The sequence below is a fragment of the Pezoporus occidentalis genome, unplaced genomic scaffold, assembly GCF_034315485.1.
Source record: "Pezoporus occidentalis ecotype Australia unplaced genomic scaffold, CSIRO_AGI_Poc_V1 ctg10, whole genome shotgun sequence".
Lineage (NCBI taxonomy): Eukaryota > Metazoa > Chordata > Aves > Psittaciformes > Psittacidae > Pezoporus > Pezoporus occidentalis.
This window is the reverse complement of record NW_026912779.1, coordinates 4469651-4492270: the sequence shown is the minus strand read 5'-3', so window position 1 is coordinate 4492270 and position 22620 is coordinate 4469651. Positions and strand designations below refer to the sequence as shown.

The following is a 22620-nucleotide window of genomic DNA, read 5'->3' as shown; positions in this document are numbered from 1 at the left end:
GCACACGAGTGTCTTCTGGCGGTCTTTGAGGGTCTCCAAGACCCTTGGTGGTCATTCTCCTGCTGTCCGCTACTTCACCTTTCTTTGTTCTCTTTCTTGATTCCTTGCCAGAGGTCACAAGCTGCTCAATCCTCAAGACTGAGCCCATTTGAACTGGGTTTTCTATACATTTTGGTTGCCCTGGCTCATAGTTTTCACAATTCTCGGGATTTTAAGTTCCTGTTATCTTGGCTTGCTATTGTTTGTCTGCAGCTGCACTGAGTTACATATAAGCTAAAACCAAGCATATAGCTGATGGCTCGTAACACTTCCATTCGGAAAATAAAAAGCCGACAGCTAAACAAGCCCCAAGCAACCCACTCCCCAAAAACCCACCAGAGCAAATCCAAAAGTTTTCCCAGTTTCTCAGATTACTGCCTGTTTGGCTTTTCCAGGTTTAGAACAGAGATTAGGGCAATGTAAAAAAGCCTTTGTGAGCAAACCTCAGCTTTTCTGAAAGGACAGACTTCTTTGTGAAGTCTAAACAAGAAAGCACTATTTTTTTTCCCTTTTAAACTGTAAGAAGGGTTTAAGCATAAGCTTCTCCCCTACACACCTGGGCATAGCACAGGTGAACCTCACTCTGCAAGATTCCTTTGGATATCACCAAGAGGACATGGCATTCTAAAGATGAAAAGTATCACATCTATAACCAATTTCACTGAGTGTTCTGCTGTCCCAAAATCATAACCAAAGAGGAAGTTTTGCTTCCTACTAGGGGATGAAAACTGCAAAACTTTTTCCTAGAAGGTAATTTAAATACTTTATAACATCATCATAGAACGGTTTGGGTTGGAATGGACCTTAAAGATCATCCAGTATCCTTCTCATAGAAATTATTTTCATAAATAAGTTGTCTACAGTTATCATTTTTTAAAATGAGGGGATGAGACTGTCAAGAAATGCATACACAAGTACTGAGTACCTTCACTGCATAAGGGTTTTTCCATATGGAAGTTGGCAAGCACATTCTTCCACTCTTTCAGGTAGCAACAAGACGTGCAACCATAGCCTGCTGAGTTTGTGTCACCACTGAAAAGCCAGTCTCTGCCCTGAGATCACCCCTGTTCACATCTGACTGACGGGCATTCCTCCTCACACAGTTCAAGGTTTCTCTCATATGCAGGCAAACCAACCTGAACCACACATTGGCAAGAAGTTGTGAGAGCTTAAGGAATGCAGGTTCATATCCCATGAATACAGGCAACATAGAGAATGGGGCATATACCATCCTTCAGACCCATGCGAGCCTTGGTGGAGGGTACAGGACTGTCTGGGTAAGGGGTAAACTAGCACCCACCCCTCACTGATACCCCTCCTGCTCACACAGCCCAGTCTAAAGCCAAGGATTTAACCACCCACTGGCCTCAGGACACAAAAGCTGTTCCCATCCACAGGCTCATCACCCACCTCACTGCTCGCCCCAGCTCCAGAGAATCAGAGAATCAGCTGGGTTGGAAAAGACCTTTAAAATTAAGTTCAACCGTTCCCCAGCCCTGCCAAGGCCACCACTAACCCATGACACTGAGGCCTCGTCTCCACGGGGTGTGAACACTTGCAGGGACGGTGACTGCAGCCCTGCCCTGGGCAGCCTGTTCCAATGCCTGAGCACCCTCTGGGGAAGGAATTGTTCCTCAGCTCCATCTAAACCTGCCCTGGTGCAGCTTGAGGCCGTTTCCTCTTGTCCCATCCCTTGTTCCTTGGGAGCAGAGCCCAGCCCCTCCTGGCTCCATCCTCCTGTCAGGCAGTTGTAGGGAGCCATCAGGTCCCCAGTGAACCCCCCAGCTCCCTCAGCCGTTCCCCATCACACTTGTGCTCCAGGCCCTGCACCAGCTCCGTTGCCCTTCTCCGGCCCCACTCCAGCACTTCAGTGTCTCTCTTGTAGTGAGGGGCCCAGAATTGAACACAGGATTCAAGGTACGGCCTCACCAGTGCCCAGTGCAGGGTCCTTTTAATATAAAGATACCAACAAATACCGGCCCCAGTACTGAACCGTGAGGAAGACCACTACCGACCAACTCAAGGTAACATCATTCACCACCACATTTTGGGCTCTGCCACGCAGCCAGCCTGCAACCCAGCGAAGAATACCCCTACCGAAGCGATGGGACCCGTGAGGTAACGCAGAGCCCGCCATCGCCACACGGCGCCCCCCCCGTCAGAGCTCTCTGCCATATCCTTGCGCTCCCCCAGACACAACACCTCAGGGACCCCGGGACGCGGCACGAGAGGCACCCGGAGCCCTCCCGACTGGGGTTAATCCCTTCTCGCCCTCAGGAACACCCCCGCACCCCAGTCCCCTCAGGAACGAGCCCTCAGCTCCCAACGGCTGCCACGACCATCCCTCCCCCCCCCACACTCCCGCGCGCCCTCTCCCCTCAGCAGCCCCAAAAGCCGCGCTCAGACACGCGCGTCACGCCGAGCCGCCAGCCAATCAGAGCGCGGCGACACCTGCGCCCGCCGTTTGCCACCCGGAGGCGCGTCCGCCTTTTGAGTGACAGCTCATCTCGACCAATCAGCGAGAAGCGTCCCGCCCCCCGCCCCCCCTCCCCCCCCCTCTGCGCACAAAACGCTGCTGGAGAGGGGGCGGATCCCCTCAATCTCACCCCCCCCTCCGCGGCCGCTCGCTCCCCCCGCCCCTCTCCGAGGACAGCAGGTGATTGACAGGCCCTCCAGCCAATGAGCGTGGAGGCCGCTTCCGCGGCGGCACGGTTCGAGACCAATGGGAGCGCCGGCTGGGCGGAGGCCCGAGGTTTCCAAACGCTCCGCGGCGCCATGGGCTGAAAACTAAACCGAGATGGAATCTCCCAGTCTGAACCGGTTTGAGCCGGTTCCGAGCCTGTGGCATTAGGAGGGGGAGACGCGCCGCGCTCAGTCCCTGCTACCACCACCGCCGCCGCCTCCGTCGCTGTGCGTGTGACCTGCTCGTAGGGGGGGGAGCCGCCGGCGCAGCTGAGGGGGCAAAGTTTAGTGCGAGCCCGGGGGGGGGTGGGCATGGGGCTGAACTGAGCGCTCCGCCGGGCCGCGGGGAAAGGCGGCAGCCGCAGCAGCACCGACAGACCCGGCCGCGAGGGCCCGGGCCTGGGCAGCCAGCGACGTGGGAGACAGCGCCAGGGCCCCGCCGGGCCGCTACTGGGGCAGCCAGGGCCGCCGGGAAGGTAGAAGTTCCCTCCGCCCTACCAGCGGCCTCTGGAGGCCGACCCCCCTTCCCCTCCCCAGTTCCCCCCCCCACCCCCCACCCCTCTCCTCCCCCCTCCCCGAGCAAGAGGAGGGGAGCGCGGCCCGTCTGTCGGGAGCGCGGGCGGCCGAGCGCCGGAGCTGAGCGGAAGGCGCCGAGGGGAGCGCCCGCCCGGGGGCCGCGGGCTTGTGCTGGGAGCTTAGTGCAGTCAGGCCAGGGCACGCTGCTTGCAGGGGTAGTGAGGGGAGGAGTGGCGCTCCTCGTCCATAGCCGGCAGGGAGGAGGGTGCGCTCGTCTTCCTTCCCCCCCACACCCCTTCGGTGGTTCTTTTTTTGGAGGGGGGGGAAGGGTTATTTTTAGTGGCCTTTTTTTATTTTCGAATTATTTTTTTTTGGCGTGTGGTTAGAAACTTCCCTCACCCACCCCTACTTTTTGAAGGAAGAGGCTGTAAGAAACACCTAGGTAAGTCCGCGCTCAGGCTGCAGGGAATGGTGGGGGGTGGGGGGGTGCCGCGATGAGGAACGTGGTGGGGGGCAGTGGGGGGAGGGAAGCGCTCGGGAGGAGGTGCGGGGCAGCGGGAGGGGTACGGCCGCAAGTGTGTGTGTATGAAGGGCGCGAAGTGGAAGGAGAGAAAACCCTTGGGGGTGTGTGTGTGTGTGTGCTTAAAATGGGGTTTGGGGTCTGAGCATCCTCGGCCTGGCCGAGCGGAGCGCTGATGCTGCGGGAAAGGCGGCAGCGGGGCCGCACGGCGGGGGCTTTGCCCGTCGTTACGAAGGGGATGGAGCGGGCTGGGGTGGGGGGGTTGGGCTCGGGTACGGGCACGAAGCGGGGACATAATCTGTAAATTATTAGGAGTGGAAGTTTCCAGAAATATTTTTGTGTGTCTGTGCAGCAGTATTGAAACGTCCGCCTGGATCACGTGGGGGGCCCTGTATAGAGCGCAGGGCTGGAGCGGAGGGAGGGAGAGGAGGAGAGAAGGGAGGGAGGGGCCGCGCCGCCGCCGGCCCGCCGCGCTCCGCAGGGCCCCGGCCCGCCGGCTCTCCGCGCCTTGCTCCGCCGCACCGGGCCTGCTCCCCCCCCCCTTCCCCGCATCCCCTTCGTGAGCCGGGCAGCGGCGCGGCCGTGCGGCGGGAGCAGGGGCAAGGCCTCCGCGCTGGGGTGAGGAGGTGATTTCGGGCGCGGCCGTGCCCGAAAATGAATGCTCCGAGGTGCCGGGAGGATGTTGGTGGAGCGGTGTGATTGCATCTCGTACATTCACGTGTGTGTGAAGTGGGGAGGGGAGGGAAGGGAAGGGATCGTCTCGTTGCGGGCGCGTTTGAAGTGTAATGCGGCTGCGGTGTGCTCCCCTCCATGCGGTGCAGCTGGAGGAATTCACAAGTGATGCAACTAATTCATTGGAAGAGGGTCTTGGGGCGGTAATTCACTTGGCGTTCAGTAGAGGAACTGCATGCTGAGGAATAGAGCTGAGTGACTCTCCCAGGTTGTCTTTTTGGGGGTTTTGTTTGCTTTTAGTCGCTGCCCCCATTGAGCTTTAAGGTTGAAGGTGCTCTGAGTGTTCACTGTGAATACTCAGCGTTTCTCACTGCTTAAATGTATGCTGCTGTTCCCGTGCACGACATGCTTAAATGAATATATCAAGTATATCATCATCTGTTGTGTTAAAGGTCCGGGGTCATTGGAAGTTGGAATAACTATGTAAACAGTGCTGCGAATGCAGTTCTTTTGACCTTCGGTAGATGTCAGATTCTCGCTGTGTTATAGTTGAGATATTTAACTTTTTGTTTCTATTTCCCCGATAGTATGGAAGAATTGATTAGTGGTGGTTCTTGGAGCCGAGGTTTAAACCTGTTCTGGAGTTCAGGCATGATGGGGAACGAAGTATAGGAGGGTAGTCAATCAAAGATTAGAAGCTTCATGTGGGTGCAGCGTGATGAGTAGGAAATAGAGTTGATTGCAGTTGGTATTGACCACAAAGCCGCCATTTCTGTATTTCAGTTTGCCAGTAGGTAGGTCATTTTGAAGATAATGCTGGGAGTGGCTGAGGGCCCTATTCAAAACATTTCCTTTCTGCTTCCATGTGGTTAATAACTTCTCTGCGTCACGTGGCTCCTCGTTTGTGCTCTTAGGGTCTAAAAACCACCCAAAGAGGCTTAAATCAGAAATGAATGGCCCTACCTGAGGAACGACTGCTTTACGGCGCTTGTTGTAGTTTGAAAAGCGCTTTCCCCGCTCCCGGTAGAGGCCAGATGTGAACAAAAAGGGGCGTGTCTGGTGGGAGAATTAACTGCTCTGAGCTTCAGAGCTTATTCATGGGTGCAGCTCCCTTCTAGTAGTGCTGCTTACTGCCCCTCTGCCAGATGAGCTGGGATTTCAAGTGGCCTCTTAAGTTAAAAGAATTAAATAGGTCTTCCCCGCTGCTTTGTTTTGGTTGTTGCTTCTATACTTAACCCTGGATTTCGTAAACTTCAGGGGCTGTGGGGAAAGGACAGATGTGGAGTGTTAGTTTTGATTTATTTATTCTACGTGATGTTTATTTCCTTCTGTCTTCCCAGGTAGATGGCTGACTGGATGTTGAGATGGAGCTCTCAAACTGATTGCGTTAGCGTAGTAATACTGAGTGGTTGACTTCAAAATACAATTCAAACGATTGGGTTTTGAAGTTAATATCTTTCTTTATAGAAGTAGATGAAGTTCCTTGACACTGCTTGCAAATAAGCATTTACAACCAAAAGATTTTCCTTGTCCTTATGCTTCTGTAGGATTTTCACTTAATTAGTAATTACTTGGGTTGAGGCACAGGTTTGTCTTGCTCTTAACTTTTGAGCATGACTTAAACATGCAAGGCATAAAAAGAATTCTTATTTGCACATGAGGTTATTTAGTAAGAGCAAATCTGACTTCTGGGTTACTCTAAAGGGGTTGGCTGGGTGTATGAGGGTGTTTCTGGAAGTTTCGGATGGTATCTTCCTGAGTATGCACATATCCCTGAAAAAGTTACAGTAGAGCTCTTGCAGTGTCCAGACATCTGGCTAATTCTCAACTGAAGCCTTATGGAAGATTCTGAAAAGGGGGGATGAATGGCATAGAGCTGCTGTAGAGGGGAGGGTAGGAATCTGTGTTGAGATTGCCAGTGACTGTGAGAAGGCAGCAATAAACTTGATCAGATGCTCCCAGCATGGGGTGGGGTGTGTGTGGCTTGAAAAGGGTAGAGTATAATTTAACCATCCACAATTCTGTGGCTTCTGGCTAATTTTCTGGCTTTTCACAATTGCCCTGTACCAGTCTCCAGTGGGAAAGCATCCTCGATGCACACCCACAATCACACACACACCCCACCTGACTTCCTTTGCATAATACTGAGGCCGTAGTATCTAGGACAAAGAGTTAATGCATGTGTGGCTGGTTTTATGGGGCCTGAAAGCTCCCGTAGAATTCCGTTTCAGTTTCAAGTGTCCTAATGTGCATGGAGTAACCTGCTGACTTCACAGTCCTCTTACTTCATCTTCTCAAAGTGCCTTCAAACAGTCAACTGCCTTAGTTTCAATGCTGATTTTTTACTTGTACGTGGTTCTTGTTTCCCCTCAAGTACTTGCAAAACATCCTCTGGCTAATTTCTTAGTGTGTATGTAGATCACATTCACTTACTTCCATAGCCAGTTATTGAAAAGCTCTTTAGAATTGATCTTCTAAATGCGCATGTTGGGCTTGGAAACTAAACATCTGTCTGAGATACCCAGTATGGGTTTTGGTTGTAACAATACTAGGTGTTTGTGCCAGCAAGCTTTGTGCCAGCAAGCTTGGTGGCTTACGTGTGTTTAGGGGCTAGTAGGGGTTTGTAGTTGCTTTGAAATCAGCTTTAGCTTGCTCATAATGCACCTGGTAGACTAGTGTGTTTTACGTGCTATACTTGCTGAAGACCCTGAGAATTTGGCAGTCCTGGAGTAGTAGTTGGATCCATCTTGATGATCTTAAGGGTCTTTTCCAACATAGTTGATTCTATGAGTTTAGTTGGGGCAGTGATGGGTGAATGTCCTTCCAAAGAAGGACTTTGTCCTACTCCTCACTTGGCAATCGCAGGAGTGTTTTGTTCAGTGCTGTCCAGTACTGCTAACATAGCTCACCTCATTCAAATGAGATGCTCAAGTTGAAGCACTTGCTTTGTAACTACATAGAGTAATAATTTCTTAATTTTTTTTTTTGTTTATTTTGCAGTAATCTATGCCAGCAATTATGACAATGTTAGCAGACCATGCAGCTCGCCAGCTGCTGGATTTTAACCAGAAACTGGATATCAACCTCTTGGACAATGTGGTGAACTGCTTGTACCATGGAGAAGGCGCGCAGGTAATGTGGACTTAGAACCTATGTTTCTTGACTATGTTTCACCTTACAGAAAATCAGTTGAGCAAAATGAATCCAATAAAAATCAGTAATATTAGTGAATTTACCCTGCTAGTGACTGGAATCTCACTGGTAATTGACATGCCCTGATTTAAAGGCAGGCCTGACGTTATAAACATTGGAATGACGCTTGGAACAGTGTTAGTTTAGTGTGTGTTCATTTCTAGCATGCCTCCTGCTGTTGAAAGGTGTTGCCAAGTAAAATTTTGTAAGAGCACTTCTGCTTGCAGCTTACCTTCTCTGACTTAGTTCTTGAGAAAGGTCTGAATTACCTGCAGTTTATTATTGGGGGTGGGATTGTGAAGCCATAAATTTAATGTTGGCTTCACTAAAGGATTGTATTTAAGAGAAAAATGTTAATGGCACTATTGCTGTATTTGTACTTGGAATCACAGAATCAGAAAACCATGAAAATCAAACAACCATGTCACGCACAATTTAAGAGGAGAGTTTGTTCTTTCTTGTGTCTTCTCCTGCCCCCATTATTGTTTGTCTGATGGTTCTTGCAGTCTTTCTTTGGCCTTAGAACAGATTGTGAAGGCTAAGTTCAAACTGGGAGAATGTGCATTTGTGGGCATGCATATATTGTCTTGAAAGTGAATCTTGTATTGCTTTGATGTATTTCCTGAACTACTTCGGAAATAAGACTTAAATGTTGAAAGCAAGTACTGCCACAAGGGTGTTGGCAGAGGTCCTGTTCTGCCAAATGTTAATTGTTTGTGCTTAACAAATTGGGAGTTTCAGTGTCGGGCATCTCTTCCTAAGATATTCTTGCACAACAATAAGTGAATTAAAATGAGACAAAGTAGCTGATGCTTTTCTATTCCTTCCAGCTGTTAGAATAAACAGTAATATACTTGCTTATACTTGTTTTGTGTGTGTCTTAAAAGAAAAGAAGCTTTTGTAAGACTTAATGTGAATTCCTATGGGTTTTTAAAAATACTTTGCTCTTTCTTGAAGTATTTGCATTTTGAGTGTCCAGAATTCAAACAGTTACTAGCTGTAACTAGATGATCTTAAGGTCCTTTCCAACCCTAACTATTCTATGATTCTGTGACAGAAAACTGCTTGTAGCTTTTGCCTTCAGAGTATGAACTTCTGAGTTCTTGTTCTGTGGTATGTTTGTGTACTGTGCTGCCTTACAGAGTAGGTGGTGCTTAAAGTATTGTTTGAATGGAGTTTAAAAAGCTGGGAAGGTTTATGAGGAGAGTAGGGGATTAACACTAAAGGCAATGATCGAATTGCCATTGTTCTGGTGGTGGGAGAAGTTTCTTCACTTGAAACAGCTGGGTTTAGTCTCTGGCGTTCAGAAGACTGATGTAACAAGTGAAAATCCAAGAGGGGGCACTTAACTAGCAAAAGTGAATCAGGAGAGAAACTTCTTTTAGGTGCATGTGTTGCTTCAATGAGAGTTTGGTTTCCTATTGTAGTACGCTTTCAAAGGTGGAGACATATTTCAGTGAGTCTGAGCTCTTACCTCTTGCAAGGAGTTCAGAAGTCACTGCTTCTCTGTGGAGCCTATCAGCTCAAATCATGTCTTAAAGGGTGACAGGAATAAGAGAAGCTTAGGAAACTAAGTAATAAAATTGGGAGATTAACAGTAGTTTGCCTGGAATAGATGAGTGTATGCTGGGATAAGAAAGGTTTAGAATGCGGCCTGGATGGCCCATGCTGAACTTGCCTTCAGATTCACCTGTCTCTTCCTTCTGCTTAATTCTTATCTTTGCTTGCAAAAGCCTTTATCTGCTGGTATCTTTTAGGCAAGAAAGAAGCTCTTTTCTGTCCTAACTTCTTGTTGCTTTTTTCTTTCTGTTCTTGGGGCTTTTTTTGTTGGTGTATGACTGGAAAGAATAGATATCCCCAACCCCACCCTAGTGCACCAAACTTGAGATGACTCAGAGGTGTTTACCTGGGCTCATCCCAGGCTCTTAATTGTACTGGTCTGTTAGATCTTCACATGTCTAGAAGGATTGTTATTTGATACCCTTTTCTTGGTAGCAACAAAACAGTGAGGCTTCTGTCTTGATTCAGTATTACTGTTTGGTTTACACGGGTTTTAAGAAACTACAGAAATTGATGTCCAGAAGAGGGGATAGTGGTTATGAGAACAAACTCTTCAGGGCTTGGGAGAGGAATATTGAGCTGTATATGTGCTGTTGGTGCTGAAACTTGATCCTGTGGTATGTCAGCGGTATTGGAAGCGCTAAGGAGGCCGCTATAAAAACACACCCAGGCTGAACCTGAAGTAATAGTTATTCTTTCCCCTTTATTTATTTTATTGTAAAGCACTGATGTCATAATGTGAGAATATGGTCGTGCTGCTTTTGGACTTACAAGGAATATTGGTGTGGTACTTCTCCATATCAAATCTACAGGGGTTTCCTTTCTGGTCAGTGTCAGGCAGGGAACTATGGGCTCAATTGTATGAAGTGGGGATGCCAGTGTTGTACAGGTATTTTAGACATCCTTGTGCCTTACTGTTGCAGCTTTTAATTTTTATCTGGTAAATCCCATGCCCAATTTGTGTTTCTTGCATGATAAATATATAGATTTTGGGTCTTGATAGGGTTTCTTTCTTACTGAAGAACATTATTTTCTTACATCACTTGGTGATTATCCCAAGTATGTTCTTGCAGCAAACTAGGAATCTGCACAGCTGTAGTAATTTCTGTTGAAGTTAATCCTAAAGTGAAGCTTTAACTGGTTTGTAATGCCATTGAATTGGCTCTACAGTGAAAGAATGATCTAAGTTTTGATGATTGGGATGCAAAATGTTCATCTTGTTGGTAAGACAGTGTCTGATGGTGGAGATGATGCAACTTGCAGCAAGATTTGTCAGCACAATGCATTTTTGAAAACAGCTGTCATTTGGCTCCTTAAAAAATGCTTATGGGCACGCAGGCTTTTGAAAGGATAGCTAAAATGAGCTCGACTATTTCAGTGTGTAACTGCTTCAGATGAGGTTGTGCAAGTTACTGAAACCATGGTATCTAGCACAAGAATTGGTAAGGTCAGTCCCAAGTAAAGAACAAACCATTAGCATGATCAGCTCCCTTCCGTCCCCCCTCCCCAACCAGTTTCTATTACTGTTTTGTAAGCTGTTAGATATACCAAGGGATTCCTCAAAAGTAGGGATTGAAGATCTCTAATGCTCTGCTCCCTGGCTCTTCAAAAGAAAACCAACAACTTCACAGCATGATACAGTACTCCTTAAGGCTAGCACTTCATATGCATGCCTACAGTAGAAGTAGAAAGATTGGGTGCCCTTGAGTACAATTATACCTGGATGACTTTCTTGAAGGGAAGAAAACCTCATTCTCTAATACTTTCCCCCTGTAATGTGTGTTGTTCTCACATGTTCACTGCTGCTCTTGATGAACTATTCGGTATGGAAGAGTGGAAGTAAGTAAAGTCCTGTTGCATCAATGCACTTTTGGAGTTTGGTTGTTAACACTTCAGCTGTCACACAGAAGGAGGCTTAAGGGACTTATTGTGCCTGATTGAGTTCTGTAACTCTTGGATATGTGGTTTAAAGATGTGTTATATATTAATGTCACTGAGAGTATATAATTTCTTAAGTAATCTAATGCTAATACTTGTTTTTATTAAACTTGATTTTAGCAAAGAATGGCACAGGAAGTCTTGACTCATTTAAAAGAACATCCTGATGCGTGGACAAGAGTTGATACTATTTTGGAGTTCTCTCAGAACATGAATACCAAAGTAAGCAAATTAACTTTTATTTATTTGGATTTCCTCTTTCTTCCATTCATAAACTTTGAGGAAGGTATCTCATTTTAGCCATAGACTTTCTTGATTCAAGCCACATTTTTCTTATTGTCTTGTTTCCCAAGTTGGCTTTAAACAAGAACTGTAAATGGACAAAAGAAGGACAAACCTCCTTTTATATTGGCAAGAGTTTTTCTCCCTTTTTTGTAAAAAAGGAAGAGCTAAATTGGAAATACAAGGTTTTTTTTCAAGGCACGTATAAGCATAATGCCAGTTCCAAAGACTGGTGTGTGTCTGTATACATCTGAGTAATGAAAAGTCTCCTAGAGCCACATTTTGTCCTTGGATAAGTGCTTGTCTTCTCTTGATCATCCTGAGAGCCATATGCACGTAACTGAGGAGAGAATTTGTCCCTAGGTATATAAAAGACAAAATAGACACCTTTTTAGGCCAAGATTTTGAGCGATCAGTGAAAGTTAAACACCCCAAACTCTTTGTAGTAGGAGATTAGTCTTTACATTTACTTTGTACTACTGATTTGAATCCATCCATTGTGGTAGAGACTAAAAGGGGCAGCATTCAGGTGTTTTTTTTCTACAACTTTAAATGCTATACCAAAGGCTTTTGAAGTTTGAAGCGAAAAGTTGATGGAAATGTGTTTTCACTGTCTTTTATTACCTCAGATAACTGACATGCATGTTTTTCTGCTTGATACACACTGTGTTCGAACAGAAAATAACCGTGTTTGGCTGGTTTCTGAAATCATGGCTATTCATGAAGCAGTTCCATTCTCTGAAGTTCAGGGGAAAAGAGTTTAAAGAACTTCCTCAAAGTGCTACCTTTTAAGTAACAGTGTTTGCCTGTTTGCTTGCCTGGTAAACTTTGCTTTTTATACTGACAGACGTTACTAATGTTTAAGTTGATTTATCAACAGTATTTTTAAAAACTCAAAATTTGTCTTGTGAAAAATGAGATGATTAAAGGAACAGAAAGAAAGCAACAGGTAAAGAATTCTTCAATTTACATAAATTGCAAATGATTTGGTGCTAAATTTATGCACTATGACATTTGGCTTTTATGCAATCATATTTTTTCTTTAATTAAAGCTGTTAACACTACCTGATATTAATCATAATGTTCCATTATGTTGATTGCTTGTAATAGGAAGAAAAGGGGTGTCTTCCTGTGCAACTGACACAGCTAGGCTTTGACGGCAGGCCTCCACAAGGTCTACCCTTTTGATTCCCTTTAACTGAATTCTGTTCATCAATTGTTTTTGTTTCTTGGGAGGCGGGAGGGAAAGGGATTCGGTGCATAGAATAAGTAATAAGGGTACCACAGACATTTCTACCATAGGGATCATTTCATGCTTTTTTTTTTCAGTCTTTGTTGTTACCTGTCCCTCATCTACATAACTGGGTAGCAAATTCCTCTTAGTTAGAAATAAGCAAACCAAGAGCAAATGAACTTTGAAAGGTTTGTTTTATGAGCAGATGATAGTGTTTGTTTTGTCTTCTATTGGAAGAGTTGATTTTACACACTTCCAAGAGTACAAACAGCAAAACTTCTAACTGGTGTCGGTGACTTCTTTCTGGATTTAGTGTAGCTGATTATCAGGGAAATAAGGAAAAATCAGAACCATCAAATCAAGGGAAGCTAAAAAACCAAGATGAAAAACCCAGAAGGCCCATTGCGGAGTGTTCAGGCAGGCTGAGGAAGCCTTCAGGCATGGTATGGCAAGAAGGATGTGTAGGTGAAGACTGCATACAGTGATTTCATTTCTGCTGCAGTTTAATTTCATATGCAAGTGTTAGGAAAAATGAATAGTACTGAGGAAGAGAGGAGCAAGACACTAGCTGAGAGCAGAATTGAAGTCACATCTGTACAAAGGAATGAATAGAAATCTAGACGGCATGAACCTCTTCACAGTTTAAGGTGTGTGAATCTGAGTTAGGTATTTGGGCAGGTAATGTGGAATTAAGCGTGGCAAATTGCTAGAAGTGTCTGTCCTTCTCTTTTACTTGGAGGAAATCCTACGCAGGGCACAGAAAAAGACCAAAGATAAAGTCTGTCCTTAGTTTAGGTCAGGATTTTCAGGTGGTAGTTGGTATTCCAGTGCTTTTGTAAAGTGAAAGTAAACTTGCCATTCTGGTCTTAAAGGCTAAATAAGTTGACTGGTAGAGAAAAGTCTGGGAGCAAAACATCTGTGGTTAGCTGTTACCTGAAAGGGTAAGTGATGCAGGTGCCTGTAGAATCTAGACATTTAACTGGTGTTTAGATCTGCTTCAGGGGCGTTAGGGCTGTCTGATACCAATGTGTATATTTTCAACATTGTTAGAAGCTTTTGTAAGGGTGTCTTGTGAGCCTGGATCGGTTGCAGATGGTGTCTGTGAATCTGTAGCAGTGTCTGAAATCACTTCCCGTGAAGCGAAGCATTTTACTGAAGAATGTCTCCATACATTTCCTTCTGTGAACATCCCTTGATTTCATTTAGGTTTTTATGTTAAGTAATTAAGTAAATTCAGATTTAAAATCTCATTGATAAACTTCTGCTGCTGACCGTGCAGAAGAAAAATACCATTGCTAGTCTGTTAATGCGTACTTTTTCTTGGTACCCGAGAGTTTTGGAAGATGACAGCATGCAAATGCAGGATGTATACGTGAAGCTTGTAGAAACCTGGTCGGATGGAGAAGCAGAGGGATGTAGGTTATGTTGAGAACAGCAAAAGTGGTATTTTAATACAATGTAGTTTGGGACAGTCGACACGGTGTTTTTTAATGAAACTGAAGTGTTCGTGATCCCTTTGGTTGAAATGCTCATGATCCTACTTTGTATAACAACTAACCGTTTTAAAGAGGAACTCTTATTCTCAGCCAAACTTTGAACTGTGAAAACTTGAGTTTTACCTTTCAGGCATTGATGCGATGATGATTTTTTTTTTTCTTCCTAATCCACTGCAGATAAAATAACAACAAACCTCCTCGTCCCCTTTTCTCTCCTGTCTATTCATGCTAATGGGGTTTTACATATTAAAGTTCTTCCATCATAGCACCACAAACTTCTTTCCCTGTTACTGTGAGTTGGCAGTAGGGACAAATGGGCAGAGGGACTGTGGCCTTACCGATTACTTTGCAAGCCTAATGGTTTTGGGTAAGAACATAGGAAGGAATTCCTGAAAGGTAAAAGGATTTCCAAGAGTTTATTCACATTTCTATTATTCTTTGACTGAGCACAAAAGTTCATCTTTAAATAGTAGAAATAGCTGCCATATTGGGGTGGGTATTGAAATTAAATAAACCTTGTGGGTTGTCTTGCTGTTCCTAAAGTAACAGTCCAGGGAAGTTTGGGAAGTCCTTCTTTAGGAAGTGCCAGTGGCAGGACATATGATGCTAAGACAAGACCTTTTTTTTTTCAGCTCTTAGAAGAACGATAGGAAGCTTGAGACCATCCAAGCTGCTAAATATTTTAGGAGCCTGGTTGTGTTAATACTTGAACATATGACCAGTCATTTATGATAGAAATTCATATCTGGCTGCTACTTCTCCAGATAGCCAAAATTGTCTGCCAGAGTGAGGGCTTTTCATTAGTGTTATTCCCCCCCCCCCTCCCCTCCTGGTGTGAGCATGATCAAACAGCAGGACGTAGAGTAGTGAAGAATAAAAGCAAGAAAAGAAAAATGCATGAAACCTCAGTAAATGGGTGAATAGACATGTGTGTATATATATATATTTAATAAAATTGTTAGCTTAATAATCTTGAAGTCTTAGGTGTTAAGCGTGAATGTCTGATTGAATGAGAGTCCTGAAAGTTAGTTAGTCCTACAGTAATGTACTCACATTCTGTTCTTCTCCAATTTCAGTATTATGGACTGCAAATCTTGGAAAATGTGATAAAAACAAGATGGAAGATTCTACCAAGGAACCAGTGTGAAGGTAGGGAGGGATTTTTGTCTTTTCCTCTTCGTGTATTAACTGAGATTTAGACTGTTAGTCCCCAGTGAAGTCATTTTTAGCTTCAAATCCAATTAGGCTAGTAACTTTCTGTCATGTAGTAAGACCATCTGTGCTTTTCTGTATGATGCAACCACAGCTTTCCCTTTTGTGACTGTGGTCCAGGTGGGGTGGTGAGCACCTGAAACCGTGAAGGTAAAACCTGTGACTGATAGTTTTGAAACATCATTGCTTAGATGTTGTACTGACTTACCTGAAAAGGTGTAACAGTAGGCAGCTTCTAAGGTCAGCTCCTGGCTTTGAGGTGGAGGTTATGGCTCTCTGTAGTTGGCACAGGAGTGTACACAGGCTCACCAGTATCCAGTCATGTTTCTGGTAGGCGACATGGTCCATCCGGTAGCATGTGTAGGTTTATGTAACTTGGAGATTGTAAACTGTTGTGATTCTTTTAAGACAGAAACATAAGTAAATGCATAGTCTTACCTACTAATGGTAATTCATTCTTCTAGGCAGCGAAATACTGTAAAGTCTGCTTTAATGCATGTGTGTGTGCAGCTACATTACTGTAATTGGCAGCACAGCGTAGGGAAAATCTGCAGTCTTCTTTCATTGCAGAGTCTGGAAGCCTTAACATAAATCCTGCACTTTTTAATGTATTTCTATTTTTTCCCCTCTCCCAGCTTGCAGTGTCTGCTGAGTTTTAGATGTTACCTGTGGTAAAGGGAGGTACCTCTGCTGCAGGATCACTGCTTGTTCATGTAGCTTTCTGTCAAGCCGTTGCCACTTGGACTTTACAGAGAAGTGTCAGGACAAAGTGTAGTACAACTGCTTTCAATTTTTGACATTGAATGTTGTTCCATACTTGACTTTATACTAAAGGCTGGTCTTGGAACTCATTAAAGTTAATACAGTTTTATGAGTTATGCTGCGAGTTCACATTAACAGTGTTCAGATGTGTTTTACATTGTTACTCAGTGCTTTGGTTCGGAAAGGATATTGATTATAATGTGTTGATGGAAAAAAGTGTGTTGAGGGAGACTTCCACGTTTCTGTGGTTATTCTTACCTTCCCTCCCCCATCCCTTCCAACTGTACGTTGACAGATAAAGCAAAGCTCTCTCTGAAAGTGAAACTAAAGTTTCACATTCGGTTTGCTCTTGCAAACACACGTGTAGGCTTCTAGGAAGCGGGTTCAACTGAGGCTCAGGCACAACTATGTCCTTCTGAGAAATCAGTGGAGCACCCTGAAGTTCAGTTTTCTGTGTGCCTTTAGAGTATGTCAACTTGTATCTTGTTATATGAGCACTTAGTTTCAGCATTTGGAAGTTGCTCTCCTAATGTTTTTGGCTGTGGCAGCAGAGCAGGAAGAAAGTAAAGAGTCAGTAGTTATTCAGCTTACTACTGCCCACTGGTGAAGGGAGATGTAGTAGAATAGATGACGCTAAGTTAGGCTTACTTGATAGTTTGGAACTGAACCAAACACAGTGCCAAATACAGAATGTAACTCAGTAATTCCAAGCCTTAAAAAGGCACACTCTAAATGCATGGAATAGGTGAGGAACGGTAGTGGTAGGGTGAAGTGGTTGGCTGTGTTTTGGATCATGCTACCTCATTTAGTCTCAAGATGCCAAGATAATATTGGATACATAGCATAAATGAATTGTGGAACTGATACATTTGAGTTGGTGCTTTAGATTTGTTACTTTACTGTTTGCAGACATGAGAGCACTGTTCGACTGGTTCCTGTCACTTGGGAAGACACCGTGTCTGTAGCTCAGTACATTGCAATGCAAAATAAAGTTACTATCAGTAGCCATGCAGTCAGTTTTAAGTATTCTTATTTTTTTCCTGACTTTTGTACTTTTTCTGAAGATTTTGGGGAGGGGGAATCCTAATGAATAAGAAGGAAGTTCTTGACTGTGAGGTTGGTGAGGCACTGCAACAGGCTGCCCAAGGAAGTGGTTAAAGCTCCATCCCTGGCAGTGTTCAAGTCCAGGTTGGACAGAGTCTTGAGTGACATAGTCTAGTGTGAGGTGTCCCTGCCCATGGCAGAGGGTTGGAACTGGATGATCTTAAGGTCCTTTCCAACCCATGCCATTCTGTGATTCTATGTGTGCCTTTAGTTCAACCTTATAAAATATTTTTCCCTTTCACAGGGCTAAACTGATACTTGTGAAATGACTTTGCATTTTTGGGGAACTGGGTTAGCTGGTTTTTACTTGTCTGGTTTCTCCTGTACATCAGTAGCAGAGGAACTAAATATGTTTAGCTACCATGGCATCTTGACCTCAATGGTTTAGGAGGGAGAATCAGTGTTTCCTCTCTAATCCAGTTTCATTTGGTCTGTGGTGGTAGTTGGTGTTCTGTTTTTTTGGCTGATGGTGCTGGCTGGTACAAAAGAACTGCTCCAGAGCTTGTTCAGGTGCTTTGATTACCTGGGAGATAGGGAAACTGGTTAAATTGAGGGGGAGTTTCATCCTGGCTCCAGTTGTTCCTTTAGCTGACAGGGTTCTCCGGTTTGAAGTAACTGGTAAAATATGGGTGCAGGAAATAAACTCAGTGTAACAAAGCAATGCTTAGTGACAATTCCTGCAGGTTATAAATCAGTTAATGTTATCTTATATCTTACTTTATAAGCTTAATATGTCTTAACTTGGTTTGTGTAGTAAATACAGCTGACAGATCTTACGTTTGATTAAGATGAAGCTAAATCCATTTATGAGACAATACTGTTTTCCCTTTGTAGCTATAGCAGCACTTAAGCGTTGAAGTGAAGAGTGGCCTGAATTGAGCTGTCAGTGAATGGAAAAGTTGTATTTCTCCCAGTATTTTCAGGGAGGTTGTTTCCAAAACTAGTTAATTATAGAGCCTGAACTGTAACCTTTTAATTGTGTGTCTTTTCCTAGCTGTACCTCCAGCTGTACATCAGAATGACTTGTTGGGTCTTGAGGCTAGCCAGGGCTTTGTTACTGCTGCAGTCAGAATGCCTGGGAGGTTTTAGCTTCCAAATGCAAGTAGGAAAATGTGTTCTTTAGTCTTGAAACTCTGTGCTTAAGTTTGCTCTCATTTTAAAGTAGCTTTTAGTTGAACTCTTCTGGCCATGGTACCTTTTGACTTGTAATCATGGTGTATGCCCAGCTGGTAACTCGGCGCCATGCTCACTTACTCTGGGTGGGATGGGGAGGAGAATGGAAAGAATATAAATCCCATGGGTTGAGATGAGAGCAGTCCAATAATTGTATAATACAAAACAACTACTACTGATGATAATAATGATAAGGGAAATAACAAGGGGAGAGAACATAAAACTGAAAGAGAAAGGAAAAAAAACAACCCAGTAAACATAAGCAATGCACAGTACAATTGCTCACCACCCGCCGACTGATACCCAGCTCAACCTGAGCAGTGATTTGGGCTTTCTGGGTGACTTCTCCCCCATTTATATACTGAGCATGATGTGCTGTGGTATGGAAGCCCCTTTGGCTAGTTTGGGTCAGGTGTCCTCTGCTTCCTCCCAGCTTCTCATGCTCCTCCTCACTGGCAGAGCATGAGAGACTATAAGTCCTTGATCGGGGTAAGCATTACTTAGCAATAACTAAGCCATAGGTGTGTTACCAGCACTGTGCTCAGAGTAAAGCTGAGACACAGCACTGCATCAGCTACTAGGAAGGAGAAAAATTACTATTACAGCTGAACCCAGGGCATTCATAGAAAGTTTTTCTGTTCCTGAGGTGTCGCTGATTTTGAAGCTTGAGGAGTGTAAGCACATTTGGAGAGCTTGTCTGTAGTATCCTCCCATGGTTCTGAAGTGGGCATTGGGCACAACAGTGGATTTACTTTTCAGAAATACGCAGTGATGAGTCTGCTTTCTCTTGGTTTTGGAGTTCATAGTTTGAACCAAGGGGTTATCTAGACAGGAGTGGAGTTTATGGGGCGCAGGGCTGGTAAAATGAGGTTAAATCTGGTGGCTGGCCTGCATGTTCAGCCTTGAGACATGTTTAGTCATAAACCATAGCAATGGGTTAGATTTGTTCTTCATAATGCATTTAGTCCCTAAGAGGATGTTTTGGATTGCTTACGCAAATGGTGTAATGTGGTTTTCATTCAAACCTTACCGAGCTGCTTTAGTGAAAGGTGGGTGGCATATCCCAGAACATCTCATAGTGAACTTGGCTTATGTGCAGAGGATTGTACTACCATTGTCAAGCAAAGTTTGGAGTTTATAGAGGTGATAATAAATTGCTTTAAACTCAGATACTGTTTAGTTGATTGTTTAATAATACTTACAAAGGGTGCAATTTGATTAGAGTGCTGTGGTCTCAGAAGGATTTTCTCTCACAGTGTGAAAAACTGCCTAGAAATAAGGGCTTCTTGGTCTTCAATTCACTGATATGTGTCATTAATACTGCAATGGGTAATGAAATTCAGTTCCTGTGAACAGAGTGAGTTTGTCTGGAGTGTTTTGAGCTGGAATGGATAAGCATTTCTTCATTATGAAACCTGAATTGCTTGTACAACTTCCCTCAAAGTGAAGTGTTCAGAGAGATGCAGTTTAGTGGCTCACAGGAAGGCTCTGGAGTTGAGTGTAAAGCTTTTGATGCAGTTTAAGCCGTTGCAAAGAGTGTGGAATGATGAGATATTTTAATGGAAATTTCTTGCCTGCTTCAGGAAGAGATGGGTTTTGATTCTGTGTAATGAAGGGGGAATGAATTCCAGTGTCTGAAGGGGGCCTATAAGGATGCTGGGAAGGGGCTCTTCAGTATGGACTGTAGTGACAGGGCAAGTGGTAATGGGTTAAAACTTAAACAGGGGAAGTTTAGGCTGGGTATAAGGAAGAAGTTCTTTCCTGTAAGGGTGGTGAGGCACTGGAATGGGTTGCCCAGGGAGGTTGTGAATGCTCCATCCCTGGCAGTGTTCAAGGCCAGGTTGGACGAAGCCTTGGGTGACATGGTTTAGTGTGAGGTGTCCCTGCCCATGGCAGGGGTGTTGGAACTGGATGATCTTAAGGTCCTTTCCAACCCTAACTATTCTATGAACTGCATGGCACTATGTGTGTAAGACAAGCTCTGCGCCCTTTATCAGGATTTTCATGATGCATCCTATTCTGTTGAAAAGGCAACGCATAATGGACTGGGTTCACTAATGGGGACAGATGATTTGTAGGACAATATAGGAAAGCACTGTTTCACAAGGCTAAAAATAAGATGGCATTTTGGGACTAAAACAGCTCAGTAGAAGTGTGTATGCGTACAACCATCCCTGGAGGGGACAACTCAGCTTTAGGGTTTGACATCCTAATTTACTGATGTTAATTGTCTGAGTTGCAGTGTCCGCCTGCTTTATTTATGCCTCTTTGATGTAAGCAGAGAATTTCTTCATTTTAGTGCATTAGTGTAAACTTGCATCTGTAGCACCAGCTAGAATAGCTTTCAACGCCTGCTGGATGCTTGTGCTCTAACTGCATAAAGGAATGTGCTTGTATGTCTTAAGTGCTTTTGTCTGCTTACTTACTGTGCATTCATGGTAACATGCTGCGTTTGGTCATGATAGGAGCTCAGGTTAAACAGTTGATGGGATGCACTTGCTTCTAAAAGCATGTTCAGAGATTAAACTCCAGGGTATTTCACAGTGTTCAAGTTTAGACTGCAGAATTTACCAGTTTTGCATAATGGGGTGTTCCTCAGTGTCCCAGTTCAGCTCCAACTATTGCACAGCTTGGGTCACTTGTGAAAACACTTTCCCTTTGGAAAGTGTTTCAGTGTTGCTTATGTTTGCCTGTGTAGCGGAGCAACTTTTACAGAAGGACTGCGTTCTGATGTTTATCCAGATAAGTGATGCTTGTCCAGGCCTCCTAACAGTGATGATGGCCATCATTTCTGCTAATTGGAACGTATTTTGATGTTGCAGCTGGGCTGATCTACTGCTAAACTGGTGTGGATAAGAGTGTTCCTCACCTGGACGCTTTGTGATGTCTCGGAGCTAGCACTGGTGCTTCTCTGGCCCTTTGAATTGGTTCAGGGAGCTCTCCTGGCAGGAGATCATTGCAAAACAGTTTTAAAATGACTGACCTCTGTGGGAACTGTTTTTCTGCTAGTTCAGACTGAACAAGTTCGTGAGCAGGTACTAGGACTGTCAGTGCTGACTCAGTGGCAGATGGGATCTGCCTCCCTTTGCTCACAGGTTATCATGAGATCAGTGTAGTTGTAATGTTGGCTGGTCCTTGAAGAATGCTGCATGCCCCAGGTGGTGGTGTTGGGTTTTTCTTTTGTTCCTTTGGAAGGTTTGTCTCTTCCCATTTGTCTCAGTGAAGGGTCTGAACTTGGCAGTTGTGTTGTTGCCATTGTCAAGACTTGTTCAGCTGCTGGGCAGTGGTTGTGTGGCTTGTGCATGCCCTGTTCTGCCTCCTTAAAATAAGCCTTCCTTTAAGTTCTTGAAACACTGATTTTAGTTAATCCAGTGGACTACAACCCTTGAACAGCTTCTTGGGTGTGCTGTTTACAAAACTGAAACATGCTTGTTCTACTGGGAATTCTTTCCTATGGAATAAAATCACAGAATGAGTAGGGTTGGAAGGAACTTCTGGAGATCATCTAGTTCAGCCCCCCACCAAAGCAGGGCCACCGGGAGTGAGCTGTTAAATGTTAAAAGCCCATGGTTCTTCAGTAGTTTCAGGTAGAAAATGCCATTTAAGTCAAAAAAGGTATTGAGAACTGGAGAGCTGCTGCTTTTCAAGGCTTAAGAATATGACTTGTTCACTGAATGGAAGACCTTCTACACCTGCAGTTTGTGTGTATGGAAAGGAGCAAACTTCTTAGGTTGTCTTTTGACAATTGTTTTAATAGTAACTAATTTTTATTATGATTATGGGTTCCCCCCCCCCCCCCTCAATGGAGAAGCTTTAGAGCAGAGCAACTTGTTTCATCTGTGAGATTGCTGGTAGCACAACACTGAAGTTGTAAGTAAACTATATAGTACTACTGATGCATCAGGATGGAAAGTATGTAGCTTTGGAGTCTAATAAGAACAGGACTTGCTTTCTAATTCCATTTGGAAATGCAGAGTTGCAACAGTAGGCTTCCCTTAGTGGTTTGGCAGACAGTTACAATAGTTGCGTTTCTGGCACTGCAAACCTATTTCCATACTATTTTGGGGGGCTTTCATGTTTCATTTGTGAATGACTGTAATGCTTCAGCAAGAGTGTGGGTTTTTTAGCTTTAAAATAGTAGGACAGGCCTGTGATGTCAGCCTAATGCTAGTGCTTGGTAAGAGCTCTTACCCAGTGACCGACAGTGATAATTTACTTTGTTAATGACCGTTCTTCTG

General features: G+C 44.5%; 1 protein-coding gene across 7 annotated transcripts in view; it reads left to right on the top strand.

Moving 5' to 3' along the window:
* Positions 1 to 2788: 2788 nt before the first annotated feature.
* Positions 2789 to 22620, top strand: part of XPO1 (exportin 1) — a 40380-nt gene continuing 20548 nt past the window's right edge. The window contains exons 1-5 of one of the 7 annotated variants that reach the window (XM_062610051.1): positions 2994 to 3197; positions 3656 to 3679; positions 7430 to 7561; positions 11240 to 11341; positions 15208 to 15280. In XM_062610051.1, the coding sequence (XP_062466035.1) occupies positions 7436 to 7561; positions 11240 to 11341; positions 15208 to 15280 (301 nt within the window). In that variant the 5' untranslated portion in view covers positions 2994 to 3197; positions 3656 to 3679; positions 7430 to 7435. Of the gene's footprint in view, positions 2944 to 2993; positions 3680 to 4452; positions 4478 to 7429; positions 7562 to 11239; positions 11342 to 12511; positions 12576 to 15207; positions 15281 to 22620 lie in introns of those variants that run through there. The other 6 variants (XM_062610043.1, XM_062610069.1, XM_062610060.1 and 3 more) reach the window with 6 other exon arrangements.